The following is a 20100-nucleotide window of genomic DNA, read 5'->3' as shown; positions in this document are numbered from 1 at the left end:
CATGTTGGGTTAGATACCAAAATGTAACACCTTTTCCCCTTTAAATGTATTTGAGCTTCAAATCATGATCATGATTCAAATCACGCTAAGCTTCAAATTACTGGTCTGTTCTCACTCAAAACCGATAAGATTGCCGTCAGAAGACATGGATTAATCCTCTTCAGCCATCTGGATTACATTTATGTCCTTTTTGGAGCTTGAAAGTGTTGACCCCATTGACTTTCATTTTATATTGACAAACAGACATCATATATCCATTAAATTATCTTTGTGATCCACAGAAGAAATGTATATGAGTTTGGGATGGGAGAATTATCATTATATATCTATGCTGTGCTCAAAAATATCATTTAAAATATCAATTCCTATATCATAGAATTAACCCTCTGGAGTTAATGAAGACACAATTTTTTATATCTAGGTGAATTATTTCTTGAATGGTGGGTGGAGGGCTGTTTTTGATCAGTCTGTAACCGTTAAGGAACCCCAGGCCAAGAGCATAATAGCAGAGTCTTGAGCTCCACGATAAACCTTCATCTCAGTTTTAGTATTGAGATGGTATCAGCTCTAGTCCTGCTTTTCTTTTCTTGTTGTTTTTTTAAAGCTATCTCTCTTCTTCAGTAGGGCCTACACTGAGCAAACTACCCAATGGGTAATATTCAACTGAACAAACTTACACATGCTACACAAAGAACTCCAGTGAAAAGTTGAGAGCGCAGCCATTTGGGCAAATATTTGATGTAAAAATAAGGAGACTGGAGTTATGAGCCTATTAGATGTGCTCAAAGAGAACCAGTGAGGCGAGGAATGACCTGGTTAAGGGACTCTTTGTTTACCTCTTTCATACAGAGAACAGGATATGTGTGAGCTCTATAGTGATAACGATAACAGTGTTTGTCATTTCACCTAAACCTATTAATAACATTTATCAAATGTACATTATAAGTACATGCGTATCAATCTAAAAAGGTAGTACATGTATGTACATGATTCTCATGTTTCAAAGGAACATAAGTGTGTTAGAATGCACAGATCTCTTGCACTGAATGAATCTTCTCTCATCCTTTGTGCAATGAGGGTATTCATATGAACTCTCCTCCTGTGAACAGTAGAGCTCTGATATAGGTTAGCTCTCACCACAGTATGTCCTTGTGTCCTTTGACTGAATACATTGAGCAGCTCACATCACTACAGCGATTATCAGTGAGTCACAGAGAGGAGCACTGGACCACTGCCATGAAGGAGCCGCCTATTCACAATGCTGAACGATAGCAGCAAGTATAACCAAACAAGCTTCTGAGAGGCAAAAACATCTCAAAGCTAAACGTGGACAGAACAGACTGCTGCAATCGGTCAATTTAAACTTCAAAGACATTTTGTCTCAAGAGTATTGTATGATCACTGAGAGTAAGTGGTAAAATTACTGCAGATACTTGATACCTGAATAAATACTAGCACATTTCTGTTGTAACCCTGCCACCACATGGTAAGATACAGAACTGCAAGTTTAAAACTACCATAGGCCAATATGTGTTTGCAAGTAAGATACTGTTAGTTTCAGTAGATCATACAACACATTACAGTGTAATGTGCATGTAAAACACATTTCTTTAAGGTAATTGAGTCAGTGCTGCAGTGTTGGGTTGGTCCAGATGCTCAAACAACACAGCAATGTTAAAAACAGTTTTGACACTTTTTTGACCTATACATGGATTAAAACCAACAGTATTCTGATGGTATTCATTTTATAAGGGGATTTGGGGTAATGTAATAATAACTAGAGCTTCTTTTAAAAAATTCTAATAATTTTAAAGGTGCACTCCAAAGTTTAACTCCTAAAGACATGAATTGTAATTTTGCAATATATGTAGGAAATAATGGCCACTCACATTAAAATGAAGACTCCAGTCATATCAGTAACCTTATAAAAGCTGTTTTATTCTACATGGAGAGGGTCCGCACATGGGTGCTGCCATGTTAGAGTCACATGACCAGCTGAATATTACTCGCTTCATCTCAGTATCCATCTTGTTATCGGACACTTTCACCCATTGATTAAAGTAATCATGGTTGACTGTGAATACTGAATTTCTACAATGGCATCTGAAACTGAAAATTATTGATTTTAAATGATGCTGCATCCAAGCCACTAGATGTCAGTTTAAATCAAAGATGACACAAAGACAAAAGTTACTGAGTGCACCGTTAATACTGTGCGAATCTGTCATATCGGTAATAAATGCGATTTTTTTTTCCGGATCGTCCACGCTGGTAAAGGTTACAGTGTTTTTACCTTCTATAAAACACCTGGTCAAAATAACCCAGGTTATACTAATTCTGTGAAAACTGGTGCAAGGTTAAATATTGCCCAATCTCCAGTGAGAAATGAGTTTTCCTGGTTTTTCCACACTATTTTTTTAGTATGGAGTCACCCTTGGATGATATTTTATTTATTTATTTTTATTGACCTTGTACCTGAAGTGTGCTGGTATTGTGTGGAGGTGCAGAGCCCGAAGATGCAATATGAAAACACCAAGAAAATGCAGGATTGCGGCAACTTAAGGTAAGATTTATTCTGCAGTAGCTAGCCTATCCTAGCATATGCATCTCCTAAATGACCTATAACGATAATATTTAATAACTTTTGTTTTTTTGACAGAGAAGTCAGTTTCGGCATCACGACGTTGAAATGATGAAGACACGCCCATCTCAGCAATTTCTACAGACATCCTGTGCAAATTGACAGTAAACATTCCAGATACACACAGTAACTATTACTTAACAGACCTATGTCTGGAAAACTAATCTCACCTGAATAGGACTTTACATTTTTAAGCTGGGACATTAACTTTTAATATGGGCCTTTAATAATGTTTTGCCTTATGACTCTATTTTAATTACAATTAAACACATTATCCGCCCAATTTCTCATAACTGTAATGGGCTTTCATGTAATGCCAAATATTCTTAAAGGTGATCCACAGTACTGTAGTATAGTGCTATTATAATGCATTACACAAAAAAAATCCTGTAATACAATGATTTTTTTAATTTACACCAGCAAAGATACAACAAATACTGTACTGCAATGATGTAAAAATCCTTAAAGGTGCACTCAGTAACTTTTGTCTTTGTGTCATCTTGGACTTACACTGACACATAGCAGCTTGGATGGAGCATCATTTAAAATCAACAGTTTTCAGTTTCAGATGTCATTGAGAAATTCAGTATTCACAGTCAGCCATGATTACTTTAATCAGTGAGTGAAAGTGTCAAATAACAGGAGGGTTACTGAGATTAAGAGATTAGTATTCAGCTGGTCATGTGATTCTAACATGGCAGCCCCCATGTGTGGAGCCTCTCCGTGTAGAATAAAACACCTTTTATAAGGTTACTGATATGACTAAAGTCTTCATTTTAATGTGAGTGCTCATGATTTTCTACATATATTGCAAAATTAAAATTCATGTCATTACGAGTTCAACTTTTTTAATGGGGATAAAAATTACTGAGAGCACATTAAAGCTAAAGTCTGTCATTTCTGCACCACTAATATCACTATGCGGAATTGCTAAAATAATCATGACTTTCAAACAGATTTGAGAAAATTCTGCCCATTTCCATTGGTTGTACAAACAGATAGTCCCACCCCAAACTCACGCCATTGTTTGAGCCAATGTTGCTGGGACGGGCAGTCAGGATGCTCAAACAAGCAGAACAATGGTTTGGAAGGATCATAGAGCAACAGCATTTCACTTTTAGGTGAAATCAACCAATAAATGGCTTTTTAGAGTTGACTCTGCATTATGGATAAGAGAATGATTTATTATAAATCAATTTTAAAATTCTATTACTAATACTCAATTAATAATGCATAAAAATATATGTGCACAGGTGGCCAAAAGTTTGGATCAATGGACAGATTTTGTGCTTATGTAAAGAAATGTCTACTTTTATTCACCAAAGTGGCATTCAACTGATCACAATGTATAGTCATCACATTAATGATGTGAAAAATTACAATTACAATATACATTTTCTGAACTTCAAAGAGTTCTCATCAAAAAAATCCTCCATGTGCAGCAATGACAGCTTTGCAGATCCTTGGCATTCTAGCTATCGGTTAAATGACAGGTGAGTTTCTAAAGAAAGCTGTTTCTTTTTTGCCATTTTTGACCTAATATTGAACTTAAGACATGCCAGTCTATTGCATACTGTGGTAACTAAAAAACAAACACAAAGACAATATTAAGCTTAATTTAATCAACCAAATAGCTTTCATCTGTGTTTGATATAATGGCAAGTGATTTTCTAGAACCAAATTAGCAATTTAGCATGATTACTCAAGGATATGGTGTTGGAGTGATGGCTGCTGGAAATGGGGCCTGTCTAGGTTTGATAAAAAATTACTTTTTTAAAATAGTGATGGTACTGTTTTTTACATCAGTAATGTCCTGACTTTACTTTTGATCAGCTGAATGCCACTTTGGTGAATTAAAGTACTAATTTCCTTTCGAAACAGCAAAATCTGAAAATTATTCCAAACTATATATATATATATATATATATAGTAGTAAGAATAGAAGGGACATTTTCTTCATCGTCTTTCAAATAATGTCACAATGCAAAAAAATCTTAATTGTCCTAAAATAAGTTTCATTTTCTTAAAAAAATGTTTTTTAAAAATGGTATATATATATATATTATGATTTGGAGGTGAAATATGACCCAGACATGTTCTTAACATGGTCTCAAAGCACCTACAGTACCTGTAAAGGCCTGCCATCCTCCGCTCCAATCATGTTCCTCCAGTCCATCAAAGAGCGCTGCAGGTTGTCAAGTCCTGTTTCCCACAGCCTGACATAACCTCCCATGTCCACAGTCACCACCCCACCAGAGCCCAGAGGAGCCATCACTACATCTGTGTCTGACACCTTTGAGATCCACACAGTGTAGGGAGACATGGAGCTGCTCCTGCAGACAACAGTACAATAGACACTGCTCAGACCCAGTGGAACATTTTCAAATCCCTCACACCAAAATTCATATCAAATTTATGACACATGAAACAGAAATGTTCAACATATTTTAAAAGCTCTACCACTCTTAGGTAAAGTAAACCATATCAGCTATTCAACTGAACAGAAGAGGGAGCTGCAGAGCTGCAGTTTTTTATGAAAGAGTCTGATGCTGTACCTTGGGACAGGAATGTATTTGAGTTTCTTAGAATTCAGGTCAGTCACTTCCAGATAAGCAGCGGTCATGGGTGGTGTGATATCTGTTGGTGAATCCATACCACCATTATCATAACTAAAGAGTTTGACGATTTCACATATATCACATACAGTGGTCCCAAAAGTATTAAAAAATGTAACACTTAACTCACACTTAAAAATATAGGGATATTATTATTTGGTTACATGAACATGAACAATAATCATAAGCTTCAAAGTTAAATAAAAAGGATTAGGCTATATTAGCAAATACTTGTGCAGGATGGGAACTATTTCTTCTTCCACTCAACTTAACATGCATGCTGAAAGACACAAGCAGACAAGCACTTGTGCCATCACAAGGCTCTTTCAATCAAGAGGTATCAGTGCCGGGGGCCTGGGTAGCTCAGCAAGTAAAGACGCTGACTACCACACCTGGAGTCGCACTGGCGTAACCTCCTCGTGGTCGATATAATGTGGTTCTCGCTCTCGTGGGGTGCGTGGTGAGTTGTGCGTGGATGCCGCAGAGAAAAGCGTGAGCCTCCACATGCGCTAGGTCTCTGCGGTAACGCGCTCAACAAGCCACGTGATAAGATACGTGGGTTGACGGTCTCAGATGCAACTGAGATTCATCCTCCACCACCCGGATTGAGTCAGTACACCACCATGAGGACCTAGAGCGAATTGGGAATTGGGCATGCCAAATTGGGGAGAAAAGGGGAGAAAAAAAAAAGAGGGATCAGTGCCTTGTAGAGGTAATGATAGAAAATCAGAGAACCTGCTTGTCCACCTATCTTTTTTAGGATTTTGCGCATGCCCACCTAAAACAAGTGATAATACGTATGGCCGCCAGAACAACAAGAAGTCTTTTGACCTGGAACTTTTTCAATCTACTAACGTGATACCGCAGCACCATTGAGTGAATTGACAGACAGTACGACTAAACAGATCGACCAATCAGAGCGTTCATTTCAGACGTGATTGGATATATGCTAACCAATAATATTTTCCATTTCAGTAAGGGGTGGGGCATTTCTAGGGTCTGATGCACAAGCATTTAAACGCTTCAACAGCGATGAATGGGAGTGAATGGGAGACCACAGCAAATAATAATTTCACTTACCCATTTGCTCCAAGAGCAAAAGAAAAAATCCACTATTTCATCTGAATGACTTTCCAGAAGAATACAAAAAATAGAGAGTGGTGGGTTAAGACAGGAGATGGGAGAAGATGACAGATTTACTGTCTCTCTGTTAGCAGCTGTAATAGAAACCCCCTGTGTGCCTGTAGTAAAACCATGGTTAACCAAGAATTTTCTGTTTGGACTCACAAATGTAAAATAATTAAATAAAATAACGACAAAAAATTATATTTTAAATTACCTCGCAAACAAATCAGTTTTTATAGAAGTATCGGTATTGGTATCGACGATATTGGATTTGAAATGATTGGTATCGGATCAAAAAGGAAATAAGTGGTATCGCCCATCCCTACTTCCTGCACTCAGCGCTCACGGTTTGCCGTATGTAGCGTAGGCAGAGTTACCAGGCCATGTTGCTTGTCTGACAAAACAATTGTAAATAATGAAGAATGTAGCAACTAGCAAAACTTCAGTGAAGACAACCCTTTACAAATGTGAGTTGAATGCTTTACTATAGACCCACGTTGTGTGAACATGTACATTGTTTGAGATACAAGTGTGTTGAACTGAGGTTAGCTAATGCGCTAAAGCTAACAAGCGCAATCGTATGAGTTTGAAACGTTACTTCCGTCAGCTGTGAAATGGTAAATGCTTCAGTATATTAAAAAAAAGTGTTCCATTTAGGATAATAGTACTGAAAATATATACACTACATGGCTGATTGCATAGTGTATCTTGTATAAGTAGTGTGTAGTGCGTCACTTGGGCCACAGCTTTTCACGTTCCTTAGCCATTGCTGTAATGACACCAACTGGTGTCAAGGGGATTTTTTTAGTGAATGTGTGAAGTCACTTTCCACAAGTTCACACAGTTGTCCTAGCAAAGTAACCACAGCTGTAAGTTATCACAATAACTATGGACTAACTATACATCACAATGTTTGATAACCAGAAGTGTCCAAATACCTATTGAACAATATATGTATTGTTTTATCATTTGAAACCTAAACAATCATTTGTGCTATATTTCTTTAACATAAATGGTACTTGTTTTTATATATTATTATGTAATACAAATATTCACAAATTTTTAAGTGTGGTGTAAGTGTACAAATACTTTTTGAGGCCAATGTATATTTGTATAAGATAAACAGCATGAATGCTTCAACGCTTTACCTTTAGGGAAAATATCAGACAGCGGTACTTGTGTTGGGGAAAGTGCTCGGACCACTTGATTGACACTTAATAGACAGACACAGTTAACTCTCTTTGCAGGCCCTGTTCGTTTACTTGACCCAAAAAACATATCAGGTCCCCGCCCCTCTGTTATGGGTGACTGTCTCTTAAAGGTGTACACTTCATTTGGGGACTGTGGGGAAACAATACAAAACATGTTATAGAATCTACCCATAGATGTGACACATGATACTACAGGGTACTGAAAGAATGACTAACATATCAAAATTGTTACCCACCATGAGATCAGGGAAGCCCACAATAACATTAGCATAGGTGTTTGCGTCACAGAGGATGCGGTTGGGAGAGACGATTTTCTGTCCCAGGGCAGAACTCAGGTTCTCATTGGGCAGCTGCTCACTTGAGACCTCCTGAGGAGCAGTGGCTTCCATACCTGAAGCACAGGACAAGACACTGGTTCTTGAGTACGGAGACAAATTTGTGCTTTTCAGTCCACACCATCACTCGGCTATACATAACATTATACATAATCGGCTGCTTATACCACTTATAGATAGAAATGGCCCTGATTCAGATTACTGAAGAGTCTCCTCCATTAACATCCATTCAAAAAGAGCAGCCTCTGATCTATGTATACATCATATAATATTTACAATTATTTAAATGATTATATATAAAATTATTAAAAATTATATTATTTTGGGGCCTTTCTTAGCAAATATTGATATATGCGATTAATTACATTAATAGTTTAATTGTTATTACGTTTCTAATCCAAACTGTTGTCGAGATATAATAAATGAAATGTTGACTACACCCTTTTACGTTAGTGCATAAAACTCAGAATGTGTTTCTGAGTCAAAGTGACTCAAAATGTTGGAGCAGGTCACATTTCATGGTTATGAAAATATACGCATAATTATTTCGAAGCATAAAACAGAAAACCCAATAAAACTCACCAGAGCATATGAGACCTTGAACTCATCACAGTTGAAATATGGAAAGATTAAGGTCGACTTTGATATTTCCTAATTTTGTAAATGTTTTCAGAAATATCTGATGGTGTTGACACAAAAGATCTTCCTTCTGTCAGGACATAGTAGTAATGTTTCTAATAAATATGCATAATTATATTTCTTTAATACACATTTTAAACTATATGAAGTTAAGTGAAGTTGAGTGTAAATATAATGTCATTATGAAATAAACCAAAAAGAAATTGTACATTTGTGTTCAGAACATTCTAGTTATTATCTCTGATTAATAAAGTGGAAATGTTGCTATTTTCAAAACTAAAGACAGGTAAAGTTGTGGGACACGTATTCAGAGCGTCCCTCAAAAATGACCTCACATAGAGATGATAATGTGTCCTTCACTGCTAAACTCATAAAAGGGTTCAAAGCATTTCTACCATGACTCTACATTTATGACATCTTTATACTCCAATTTAATTGGTCGTTAGATCTTCTAGTGACACCCTGCCAAGCTCGATTTGATTAAGACCTCAATCCTTCTGATGTCATCAAAAACACGCTCATTTTTCAGAGCAAACTGAAGCGTGTCTGACACTTTAGATGTATGATGCCCACTAAGTACTGACATTAGTCTATCTGTATGACACTGGCATTAATCTCAATAACTGATACAATGAGTTATGAAGGTTCTTTCTGCTCTTCACGCATCACAAACTGATGCATTGGATGGTGAAATGGCACATAACCTCAGCGCTGAAGAAATGACATGGGGTAGTTCATCAAGAGATAGTGTTGTGAAGATGTTGATCTTCCATAAACAACATTCCATGGCCTTTAAAAACAAAGGCTAAGCAATACATTTCTCTTGCTATTTCAGGCATTCAAAAACAAACAGTGAGTGGTGCTTACTTATTCTAAAGTTGCCAACACGATCCTAAGGCGTTCTCAGTGGTTGCTAGCACATTCCTTTGCGGTTCTTATGGTGTTCCTAGGTGGTTGCTAACAGACCCAAGTCAAAAGAGTCCACCAACCCAACTCCCTATGATATTCTCGCCCCTAGACATAATACCAAGTCCTGAACTCAATACCAAGTCAGATTTTATGCAGATTCACTTCTGATTGGATGTTGTGGCCAAAAAAGCAACAAGTACTTAGAAGATAACTGGGTAAGAAGCAGGGTACATTGAAATATTCAAGCTAGAGGGATTCTTTACCCGAGTTGGTGCCAAAGCCGGTGTTAACTGCATCTTCAGTGATGGTGTGCAGCTGGCACACTCCTGTCTCCTCTGAGCCCATGTGCATAGGCTTTGTCAACAGGAACTTTCTGCATAAGATGGTAGCAGGTTTAGTTTAAGACGTCAAAGTAACATTGGTTAATGCAAATTATCTTATATAACTCTAAAAGGAAAACACCCTTTTCAAAGTCTGAGCATTGTGTGTAATCTATATATATAGTTCCCACACATTGCTCAGACTGATGAGCCAAAACATTACGACCATGGCCTAAAATGCTGTTGGTCCTCCGCGTGCTGCCAAAACAGAGCCAACCCACCGAGGCATGGATTCTACAAGACCCCCAAAGGTGTCCTGTGGTATCTGGCACCAAGACATAAGCAGATACTACAAATGTCCTGTAAGTTGCCATGGATGGAGGTGGAGACACCATGGATCGTAATTGTTGGTCCAGCACATCCCGCAGATGCTCAATCGGATTGAGATCTGGGGAATTTGGAGGCCAGGGCAACACCTTGAACTATGTTCCTCAAACCATTCCCGAACAATGTGTGCAGTGTGGTAGGATGTATTATCCTGCTGAAAGAGGCCACTGTCGTCAGAGAATAACATTGCCATGAAGGGGTGTACCTGGTCTAAAACGATGTTTAGGTAGGTAGCATGTGTCAAATTGACATCCACATGAATGGCCGGATCCTGGTTTTCCCAGCAGAACATTGCCCAGAGCATCACACTGCCTCCACCAGCTTGTCGTCTTCCCAAAGTGCGACCTGGCACCATCACTTCCCAAGGTAAACGGCGCACATGTAAACGGCCATCCACGTAATGTAAAAGAAAACGGAACTCATCAGACCAGGCGACCTTCTTCCACTGCTCCAAGGTCCAGTTCCGATGGTTGTGTGCCCATTGTAGGCACTTGCGATGGTGGACAGGGGCCAACATGGAACTTATACCAGTCTGTGGCTATGCAACCTCATACGCAGCAAGGTGTGATGCACGGTGTGTTGTGACACATTCCTCCGATAACCATCATTCAAATTTTGTGCCACTGTAGACCTTCTGTTAGTTCGGACCTGACAGAATAGCCTTCGATGCCCTTGCGCCTCGATGAGTCTTGGGCACCCAATATCCTGCCGCAGGTTTGTGGCTTGTCCCTGCTCAGACCACTGTTGGTAGATACTCACCACTGCTGACTGGAAGGAACAGAAGGCATGTCTGGCAACAAGTTGGCCCTTGTCAAAGTCACTCACGTCTTTTACTCCTGCCCATTTCTCCTACATTCAACACGTTGACTACGAGAACTGATTGTTCGCTTACATCTAATCTACCCAGACCTTGACATGTGGCCTTGTTAGATGATGATCTATGTTATTTGCTTCACCTGTGAGTAGTCATTATGGTTTGGCTCATCATGTGTGTGTATATATATATATATATATATATATATATATATATATATATATATATATATATATATATATGGACCCCTTCAAAGGGATATTTCACCATAAAATTTAATTCTGTCATCATTTACTAACCCTTATGCCTTTCCAAACCCATATGACTTACTTTCTTGCACTGAGAACTTTTGAAGAATGTACATGCAATTTCAATAAATAGGGATTGGAACTTGGAGGATGCAAAATCACTATAAACGTATCATAAAAGTAGTCCATACGACTCATGCGCTATATTCCAAGTGTTCTAAAGCCACATGATTGCTGTGGAGCAGAAGGAAATCTTTATTTAAATCTTAACATCTGCCCTAGCTCTCCATGGCATTCATGACTAATATATCAAAATTGTTACCCACCATGAGATCAGGGAAGCCCACAATAACATTAGCATATGTGTTTGTGTCACAGAGGATGCGGTTGGGAGAGACGATTTTCTGTCACAGGGCAGAACTCAGGTTCTCATTGGGCAGCTGCTCATCAACAATTTGGTGTTTCCCAAAACCAAAGTTCCAACGAACATTTGCAAACGGCATTACAAAGTTGTGAGGTTGAAACTACAGCTCTTTTCCTGTGGTTAGAAGCAGAGTTCCCAGTTAGTTTACTGTGTGGACATCATTTCTCTTTGCTAATGCTTCTATATCTTTTATTTCATATATCAAAAATAACTTTAATTTTCTTAAGAATTTGACAACGTTTACATGCACTTAAGAAAACGGCTAATTCCAATGTCATGTAAATATGAATGCAGCTGTTTAAGGGATTAAAGGCTGTTTAGAGATAGTGCTTTAAAGCAAATGGATTCTGTCAGAGAACATGGCTTATGTATCCATGTTAATGCATGAGTGAAGTTCTTGTATGTTTTTAATGATTCCGCATGTGTGTATGTTTTCAAGTGCGTCGGGGGAACCCCAAAGTCTAATATAAAGGGAAACCCCACTATCTGTCACATTACACAGTGAACACCGCTTTCGTATCTTCTGCAGCTATTGTACATTAAACAGCTTTCTGGATTACGTGTAAATTAATTTAATATCCGCAAACATTTTAACTCCACCTCCTGCGTAATGTCATTAACATCAGCTCAATATTGTTGAAACAACGTGGTTTGAACGATGTGTGACATAGTTACTATGTTTCGGAAAACAGTCGTGACTAGCCAGTTCGTTTCTCCAACAATGCATCGTAGTATGGTGGTTAAGCAGTTATGTATTTGTACAGAAAAATTACCTCTGAATGATTTACTCACGGTTCTCAGATATTCAACTCACTGACTCGTGATCCGGTTGTAAGGGTTCTCAACTTTACAGCTCACTGGATAGCAAGATAAACCGTAAATAGCAACTTAAAGTTTCATCTATTCCTCAAACAAAGCTGTTATATGGCTTCAAAAGATTTGGAATACAGCACACAAGTTATATGATTTTTGTGACCTTTTATGATAACTGAATCCTATTCAAAGCATGAAAGCTCCAGTTCCCAATCATTCCAACAGCATGTAAAAGAGCAATCTGTACAGTCTTCAAAAACAAGATGAGGGTCAATAAATGAAGACAGAAATGTAATTTTGGGTGAACTATCCTTTTAAGATATGACATTGTGAAACTGTAGAATGAAGTTCTTTGGCACCTGTCAGTCTTGCTCTCAATAAGTAACCAACGGTCTTCAGCAACCAGGAACACAGCCTTGAGGTTGATGGGGAGGGAGATGGTGTGAACCTGACCTTCTAGAACATCAACAACATCCAGCTGACTCCTGTCCAAGTACAGCAGAGTGGAAATCATTACACCATGCCTGAACAGAACACTAGAACTCTGTTTCAGATCCTAATGAGCTGCCAACTGCCTACATATGCAGCTGCCTTGGAACAGTCTTCATGTTGGGAGTGCAGCTATGATGCCTGATACTGCTTACGTAGATAGCTCACTAGATTTTGGAACAAAGCGTAGGAGTGACATGCCTCATATAGGATGGAAAATGAAACCTACCCATTTTCCTTGTAGAACAGAAGCCAGTTCTTGTGGGCGAACTCCTTGCACATTTTGTATCCTGGCTAATGACAACAATGCAAAAGCTGAAGATAATTTTAAAGATAATGCGATGTGTTTGTATGACATAATAGTTAATAACAGATAATGGCACGGCTTTTACCTGACTCTCTTTATTGCTCCACCAGTTTGAAGTCTTACGCACCGGTTCCTCCTCTTTGTCCTGAGACAGAACCAGTCTCCTGACAGCACCAGTAACCAAGTCCAGATGCAGAACTGTGTTACCCTATAGAACAGAGACAGGGATGTCCACCTAACTACATTTTTGTTAAGGTCAAATCATTTTCTTTTTTCCCCTTAGTCCCCTTATAATATAAGTAAAGGTTTTATGTGCCAAGGACAGGCATAATGTAGTTTAACATCGCCGTTTTCCACCCAGTCTCTCACCCTTTTAATTAAATGGGCCGTTTTTTTTCTCTGCTGTGTCTGGTGAAATAAATAAGGCTAGACACATATTCAAACTAATTTTGGAACAGAGCTACGGTACATTGTGGACACTTTGGTAATTCCAGCCTTCATTGACAATGCATCTTACAATAAAATAAAAGTTGACTTTTATAGGTAAGGTTTGTGAGGAGGTACAGGCCCTCACCAATTAATCTGCGGCATGATGACTTTCTTATGCCCAGACTTGCACACACTCGTACTGTCTGTATTATTTATAGATGGCTTGCATCACTTCTAGAAAGATGGTTGTTTTGGCTGAGATGGACTGTTATAGTCATGAGGCGCACTGTTCAGCCTTAACTTTTTCTGCACTGGGAGAGCCACAACCCCTAGACAACCCCCAGTTATGTCTGGAATTGTGTATTTTTAGATTTTTATTAGCAATAAGTAATCATGTTCACCATGCCACATTTTTCCACTGTTACACAGAGGTGTTTTAAGGTTTCCACCATGCTCAACTCTAATATGCAACAGCTGTATTTTGTAAATGTGAAATCCCTTCCTATTTGGTTCTTGTTCTTTGGTTTGGTACCTTATTAGGAAAGTAAAATAATGAAAAGGGATATGGAATACCTGTAAATATGGCCATTAAAGGCGAAATATCTCGGAAAACAGAATTGTCCTCGTAGACATACTCGAATGCACACAAAGCAAAGCTCTCTACCCAGGGAACCCAGACCACAAAATTCTGCAAAAATTAGTTATGTCATCATGAGCACATCAACATATCAAAGCCTAGTCAGTATTTAGCTACTTGCTCCGTCTAGACAACCATGCTGTTACTCAACTGTTCACCAATCATAACAGAGGTAATTTACATACAGAAGTCTTAATGTTGAGTAGATTACTTATGCAATCTGGCGCAGATTACAAATTACACAACAAAAATTGTAACCAGTTATGTAATTTTTTTAGATTATGTAATGTAATATGATTATTTTTGGATTAGTGCATGTTTTGATAAATCATAAATTTTAAGTGTATTCAAATACTTAATTACCAATTTACTCTCGTTTCATTAAACATTAGTAAACATGAAATCAAATAGCAATTTGCTATTTGTCATTCCCTGAGAAACAACTGTAACTGTAATCTACTTACACGTTTATTGTAATGTTATCTATGTCATTACAAGTACTTGTTTTTGTAATCTGATTATATAATCCAGATTATATGTAGTCCATTGCTACCCAAAACTGAAGGTACAGTAGCAAAAACCACAGAAGCGCATAACTTCTGCGCCTTTAGCGTCTTTTGCAAAAATAATGATTATTTTCAAACTGGTTTGGGATCTTTTTTTATTGGTCACCCAAATAGATTGTCCTTTCCCAAATGAAAGCTATTAGTTGATCCAATGTTGCTGTGTCAGGCTGGTCCGGAATCTACGAATTATATCTTATAATTTTTCTGCATATTAAGATATAAAAAATTCAAAAATTACACACATCACCTCCTCAGACCCGAGCATGACTATCAATTCTCGGTGTGCCTTAACAATTTCCATTTTGATTTGTAACTAGTAGCACCTAATATACATGCAAAAAAAATGGGTTTCGATGTAAAAACATAATTAATAAACACCGCTGTGATCGGCGCCATGTTGTTTTGTCACATGACACTGTATGTCCAAAGTTTAACCCTTTAATGACAGCTCAGAACTTCTTGAACTGAAATCAATTGGTCATAATGAAATAAAATAATGTGATGTGTATAGCCAAGCCATGTGTATGCATGGCCTCACGAGGATAAAGGTACAGTGCCAAAAACGTCTTTCTTAATCTTGACAATAAAATAAAAGTTGAGTCTGTTTAATTTTAATGGTTCGAGAGAGGGTAGAAATTGGTGGTGTAATGCTAAATTAGATCTGTTCTTGGTACAAGAAACCTTAAAGTAAATGAAAACGATAAAAACGATAAGTAAATGTCAGGGAAAAATCTAAATCCTATGAAAGTGCACAATGTGGCCCTTTAAATTTCAACCAGGGATAAAACAAAGCCTCTAAAATAGTTACAAAAACATCCATTAAAGTACAGTGGAAAACAACAAATGCTTTTGTCTACCTTAAGGGACTGTAAAACACTTTTTATGAAACATTAACTTCAAATGGTATCATGGCTCAGACAACACATTTCCAAAGACTACAGTAAATCTATTAGCTCACAACTCCAACTTGTTTTGATCTCTGCCCATTTACTAGTTCTATCCACTATTATCAGAAACAGTTTTTCCCCTTCGGGTTTAATGAAAATATATTTATAATCTTCTGTTTCTATGCTCAGATGGGTTACAGGTCTCACACACACACACACACGCGCCACACACACACACACACACACACACACACACACACACACACACACACACACACACACACACACACACACACACACACACACACACCTGTTCTTCGTGCAGCACCACCTGGTCCTGCAGCGGGCTGCCCAGTGCTGCCACAGAGACGAAGGGCTGCCAAACTCCACTGATGGTATGAGGGAAGATGTCATTGAGCTCAATGCACTGTACTGAGCCCCCTTTCTCCTTCATTGCATACAGTGATACAGGGTTACACGTGGCAACATAAATTGAATCTATGGGGGAAATAAAAAATAAATAAATAACTTTCTGTTTTAGCATTCAAGATGAATGTAACATAATTTAATAGGAATAGGTATTAAAGGAATAGTTCACCTCCAAAGTAAATATCTGTCATTATTTACAGTAATCACTCTAATGTCATTCCAAACTGACAAACTGATGTTTCTGGTGAAACACAAATTGGTGAACTTTTGAAGAATGTTCACGCTACTCTTTTCCATACAACAACACTTCACAGTGACCATGTCTGTCAATCTCTAAATAAACACCATAAAAGTCTAATAATATGAGTCTGTATGACTTGTGTACTAAATTTTTAATAGTCTGAGGTCCTAAAACAGCACCGTGTGAGCTGTGAACTAACCCTAACCAACCAAAAATTGTTACTCTTTGATACAATTCCAAAAAGCTCTAGCATCTTTTTTGGGTTCAGATAAAAAAATACTGCCCAACAACTTGAGGGTGAGTGAATGATGATAGAATTTAGTTTTTTTGGGGGTGAACTTTGCCTTTAACGCTCTAGTCCTGGCCTACCGTTAGCAGTGGTGACATCACAGACGATGTTAACCTCGTTCATGGGGATCTGCCAGTGAGCCCGTTCCTCCGTGAAGCTCATAGCTCTGGATTCGTGTCTCTCAGAGGGATAACTCTGAACTCGCAGAAACACTGGGCCCTGAGCAGCACCACACATATCACAGTACTGTCAGAGTGTAGTTTGCTTATAAAGACTTTGAAATATTGTTTAATTGGAGCAGAGGTAGCATGCATGGGCAATAAGAGGTTCATAATACCTTGATTTCTATGCGATGGGACTCTGTTGGACACAGCAGCTTTCGGCGTGCATTGCCACCCTGATTGATGGTCCAGTACCCTGCCATCTTATAGTCTGGCAATGGCAACCTGGGAAGAGGGAATGGGGTATTTGGCTTTATTTCAGTGAAAAAAAACGAACTAATTCTCTACATTTTTAAAGGTGGAGTATGTAATTTGTGCATCACCAGCAGCACAAAACAGAATAACAAAAGCTTTGTACAGTAAATGTCGAAACGATAAGTCCCAGCCACACTCACGGCATTGGTTGAACAAATTTTGCTAAGTTGGGCTTGTTGCTAAAACAAACAGAGCAATGTTTTGATAGTGCCAGAGTGTTTAAACCTTTTGAGGAAAAGGCTCACTACAAATGGCTCACTAATTAGGAGAAAGTAATTTAACATAAAGAAATGCACAACAACTTCAAACACTTGTTCAATATGAGACACTTAAGTGATGTTTAAACCTCACTGTCAATCAATCATTCAATCAACACTATAATCTAAAACAACTTAAAAATGTTAGTATCTGTTTTAAGGACATTTTATCAGTCAAAAGTTTGGACACAGCTACAGGACATATTTTAGTACAATAACAAAGTCATCAAAACTGTAAAATAACATTCAGGAATTATGTAGTAACCAAAATAAATGTTAAACAAATCTAAACTACCTTGAGCTTCTTTAAAGTAGTCACCCTTTGTCTAGATAGCTCTCAAAAAACATTTTTAATTCTGTAAAGAAATGTATACATTGGCATACAGTCATTTCTATTTGTCTACAAAACTCATTTGAAGCATTTTAGCACAAGGCTTTATGTGTTTATGAGACACAAAAAATCAGTCAAAGGTGTCCAAAATTTTGAATGGTAGTGTATTTGCCCTAGTTCTGAGGTCAGATTGCTTTATTTGTAGTGAGGCTGAACTTCATTGGCATTTAAGTAGGTTATAGTTACCGTACTCATCTGATTATTCCGCACTTACTATTTCCATGCAGAGGAAACATTACACAACTACTGCAATTCAATCAGGTGACATATAAAAGAAACATTAACATAATTTACTAGCAATAAAACACTTCTATGAAGAGATAATACATTTTTTAAATATGTATATATTGTTGGTCCTCCACGTGCCACCAAATCAGCGCCGACCTGCTGAGGCATGGTCTCTACAAGACTCCTGAAGGTGTCCTGTGGTATCAGGAACCAAGACATTAGCAGCATATCCTTCAATCATGTATGTTGTGAGGTGAAGACACCGTGGATTGGGCATGTTGGTCCAGCACATCCCGCAAATGCTCAATCGGATTGAGATCTGGAGAATTTGGAGGCAAGAGCAACACCTTGAACTCTTCATCATGTTCCTCAAACCAGTGGATTACCAAACAATGTGTGCAGTGTGGCAGGGCGCATTATCCTGCTGAAAGAGGTCAGTGACATCATGGAATAACATTGCCATGAAGGGGTGTACCTGGTCTGCAATGATGTTTAGGTAGGTGGCACATGTCAAATTGATGTCCACATAAATGGCCGGACCCAGGGTTTCCTTGCAGAACATTGCTCAGAGCATCACACTCCCTCCAACGGCTTCCCACAGTGCATCCTGGTGCCAACTCTTCCCCAGGTAAACGACAGCTGTCCACGTGATGTAAAAGAAAATGGACTCATCGGACCAGGCAACATTCTTCCAGGTCCAGTTCCCACACTCACGTGCCCATTGTAGGCACTTTCGACGGTGGACAGGGGTCATCATGAGCAAGCTGACCAATCTGAGTATAAGCAGCCCCATACACAGTAGGGTGCAATGCACTGTGTGTTGTGACATTCTTCCCTTAACCATCATTAAATGTACTGTGACAGGCCACAGTAGACCTTCTGTCAGTTCAGACCAGACGAGATAGCCTTCATTGACCTTGTGCATCGATGAGCTGGTTTGTCCCTCCTCGGACCACTGTCAGTAGGTACTCACCACCGCTGACAGACAGCACCCCACAAGCCTTGCCGTTTCGGAGATGCTCTGACAATTTGGTCCTTGTTAACATATTGACTACGAGAACTGATTACACTTACCATCTACTCTACACAATCCTTGACACGTGGCCTAGTTAGGAGATTATCAATGCCATTTGCTTCACCTGAGTGTTCATAATGGTTTAACTCATCGGTGTAGTTTTCAATTTCATTCTTTTGAAAATCATCTTTCAGAGAATCTGTGAAAGATCAAAGTGAAATATTTGTTTCTTCAAAACATTAAAAAATGTCTAGATTTAAGGTTTTGATGCCAGACATCAGAAAATTTGCACTCATGAACAAGTGAGATAAGACAAATATGAGACGGAAGAAACAAATATTTCCTTTATTGAAAGTGAATCAATTACAATACTAAGCAAATTAAATAATCTTTACTGAAAGAGAGATTATTTTTCATTATATAATGCTGAAATCTGGCACTTCATAAATGTAAAAAAATACAAATAAAATAATAATAAGGCTAGATGTTTTACAATGACAACGAAAGGGGAGCCTGGGTAGCTCAGCAAGTAAAGACGCTGACTACCACACCTGGAGTCGTGATTTCAAATCCAGGGCGTACTGAGTGACTCCAGTCAGGCTTCCCAAGCAACCAATTGGCCCGGTTGCTAGGGTGGGTAGAGTTACATTGGGGTAACCTCCTTGTGGTCGCTATAATGTGGTTCTTGCTCTCGGTGGCGTGTGGTGAGTTGTGTGTGGATGCCACAGAGAATATTGTGAGCCTCCACATGCACTAGGTCTCCGTGGTAACGTGCTCAACAAGCCACCCTGATTGAAGTGAGTCACTACGCCACCACGAGGACCTAGAGCGCACTGGGTATTGGGCGTACCAAATTGGGGAAAAAAATCTATTATTGTTTTTGAATACATTTGGGTCCAAAAGACTGATATCACTAGTAAAAATGCTTATGTTTTAGTTTTGAATGTAATTACAAATTTAAATAAAAAAAATCCTAAC

General features: G+C 38.4%; 1 protein-coding gene across 1 annotated transcript in view; it reads right to left on the bottom strand.

Moving 5' to 3' along the window:
• Nucleotides 1-20100, bottom strand: part of vwa8 (von Willebrand factor A domain containing 8) — a 163012-nt gene that overhangs the window by 50941 nt on the left and 91971 nt on the right. Inside the window, exons 27-37 of the mRNA XM_052143089.1 lie at nucleotides 17093-17201; nucleotides 16836-16974; nucleotides 16107-16294; nucleotides 13363-13485; nucleotides 13200-13264; nucleotides 12841-12966; nucleotides 9739-9848; nucleotides 7829-7983; nucleotides 7530-7722; nucleotides 5197-5278; nucleotides 4770-4974 (exon numbers count right to left, since the gene is read on the bottom strand). Of these exons, the coding sequence (XP_051999049.1) occupies nucleotides 4770-4974; nucleotides 5197-5278; nucleotides 7530-7722; nucleotides 7829-7983; nucleotides 9739-9848; nucleotides 12841-12966; nucleotides 13200-13264; nucleotides 13363-13485; nucleotides 16107-16294; nucleotides 16836-16974; nucleotides 17093-17201 (1495 nt within the window). The remainder of the gene's footprint in view (nucleotides 1-4769; nucleotides 4975-5196; nucleotides 5279-7529; nucleotides 7723-7828; nucleotides 7984-9738; nucleotides 9849-12840; nucleotides 12967-13199; nucleotides 13265-13362; nucleotides 13486-16106; nucleotides 16295-16835; nucleotides 16975-17092; nucleotides 17202-20100) is intronic.

This window comes from Xyrauchen texanus, chromosome 14 (genome assembly GCF_025860055.1).
Source record: "Xyrauchen texanus isolate HMW12.3.18 chromosome 14, RBS_HiC_50CHRs, whole genome shotgun sequence".
Classification (NCBI taxonomy): Eukaryota; Metazoa; Chordata; class Actinopteri; order Cypriniformes; family Catostomidae; genus Xyrauchen; species Xyrauchen texanus.
This window is presented reverse-complemented; position numbering and strand designations above follow the sequence as displayed.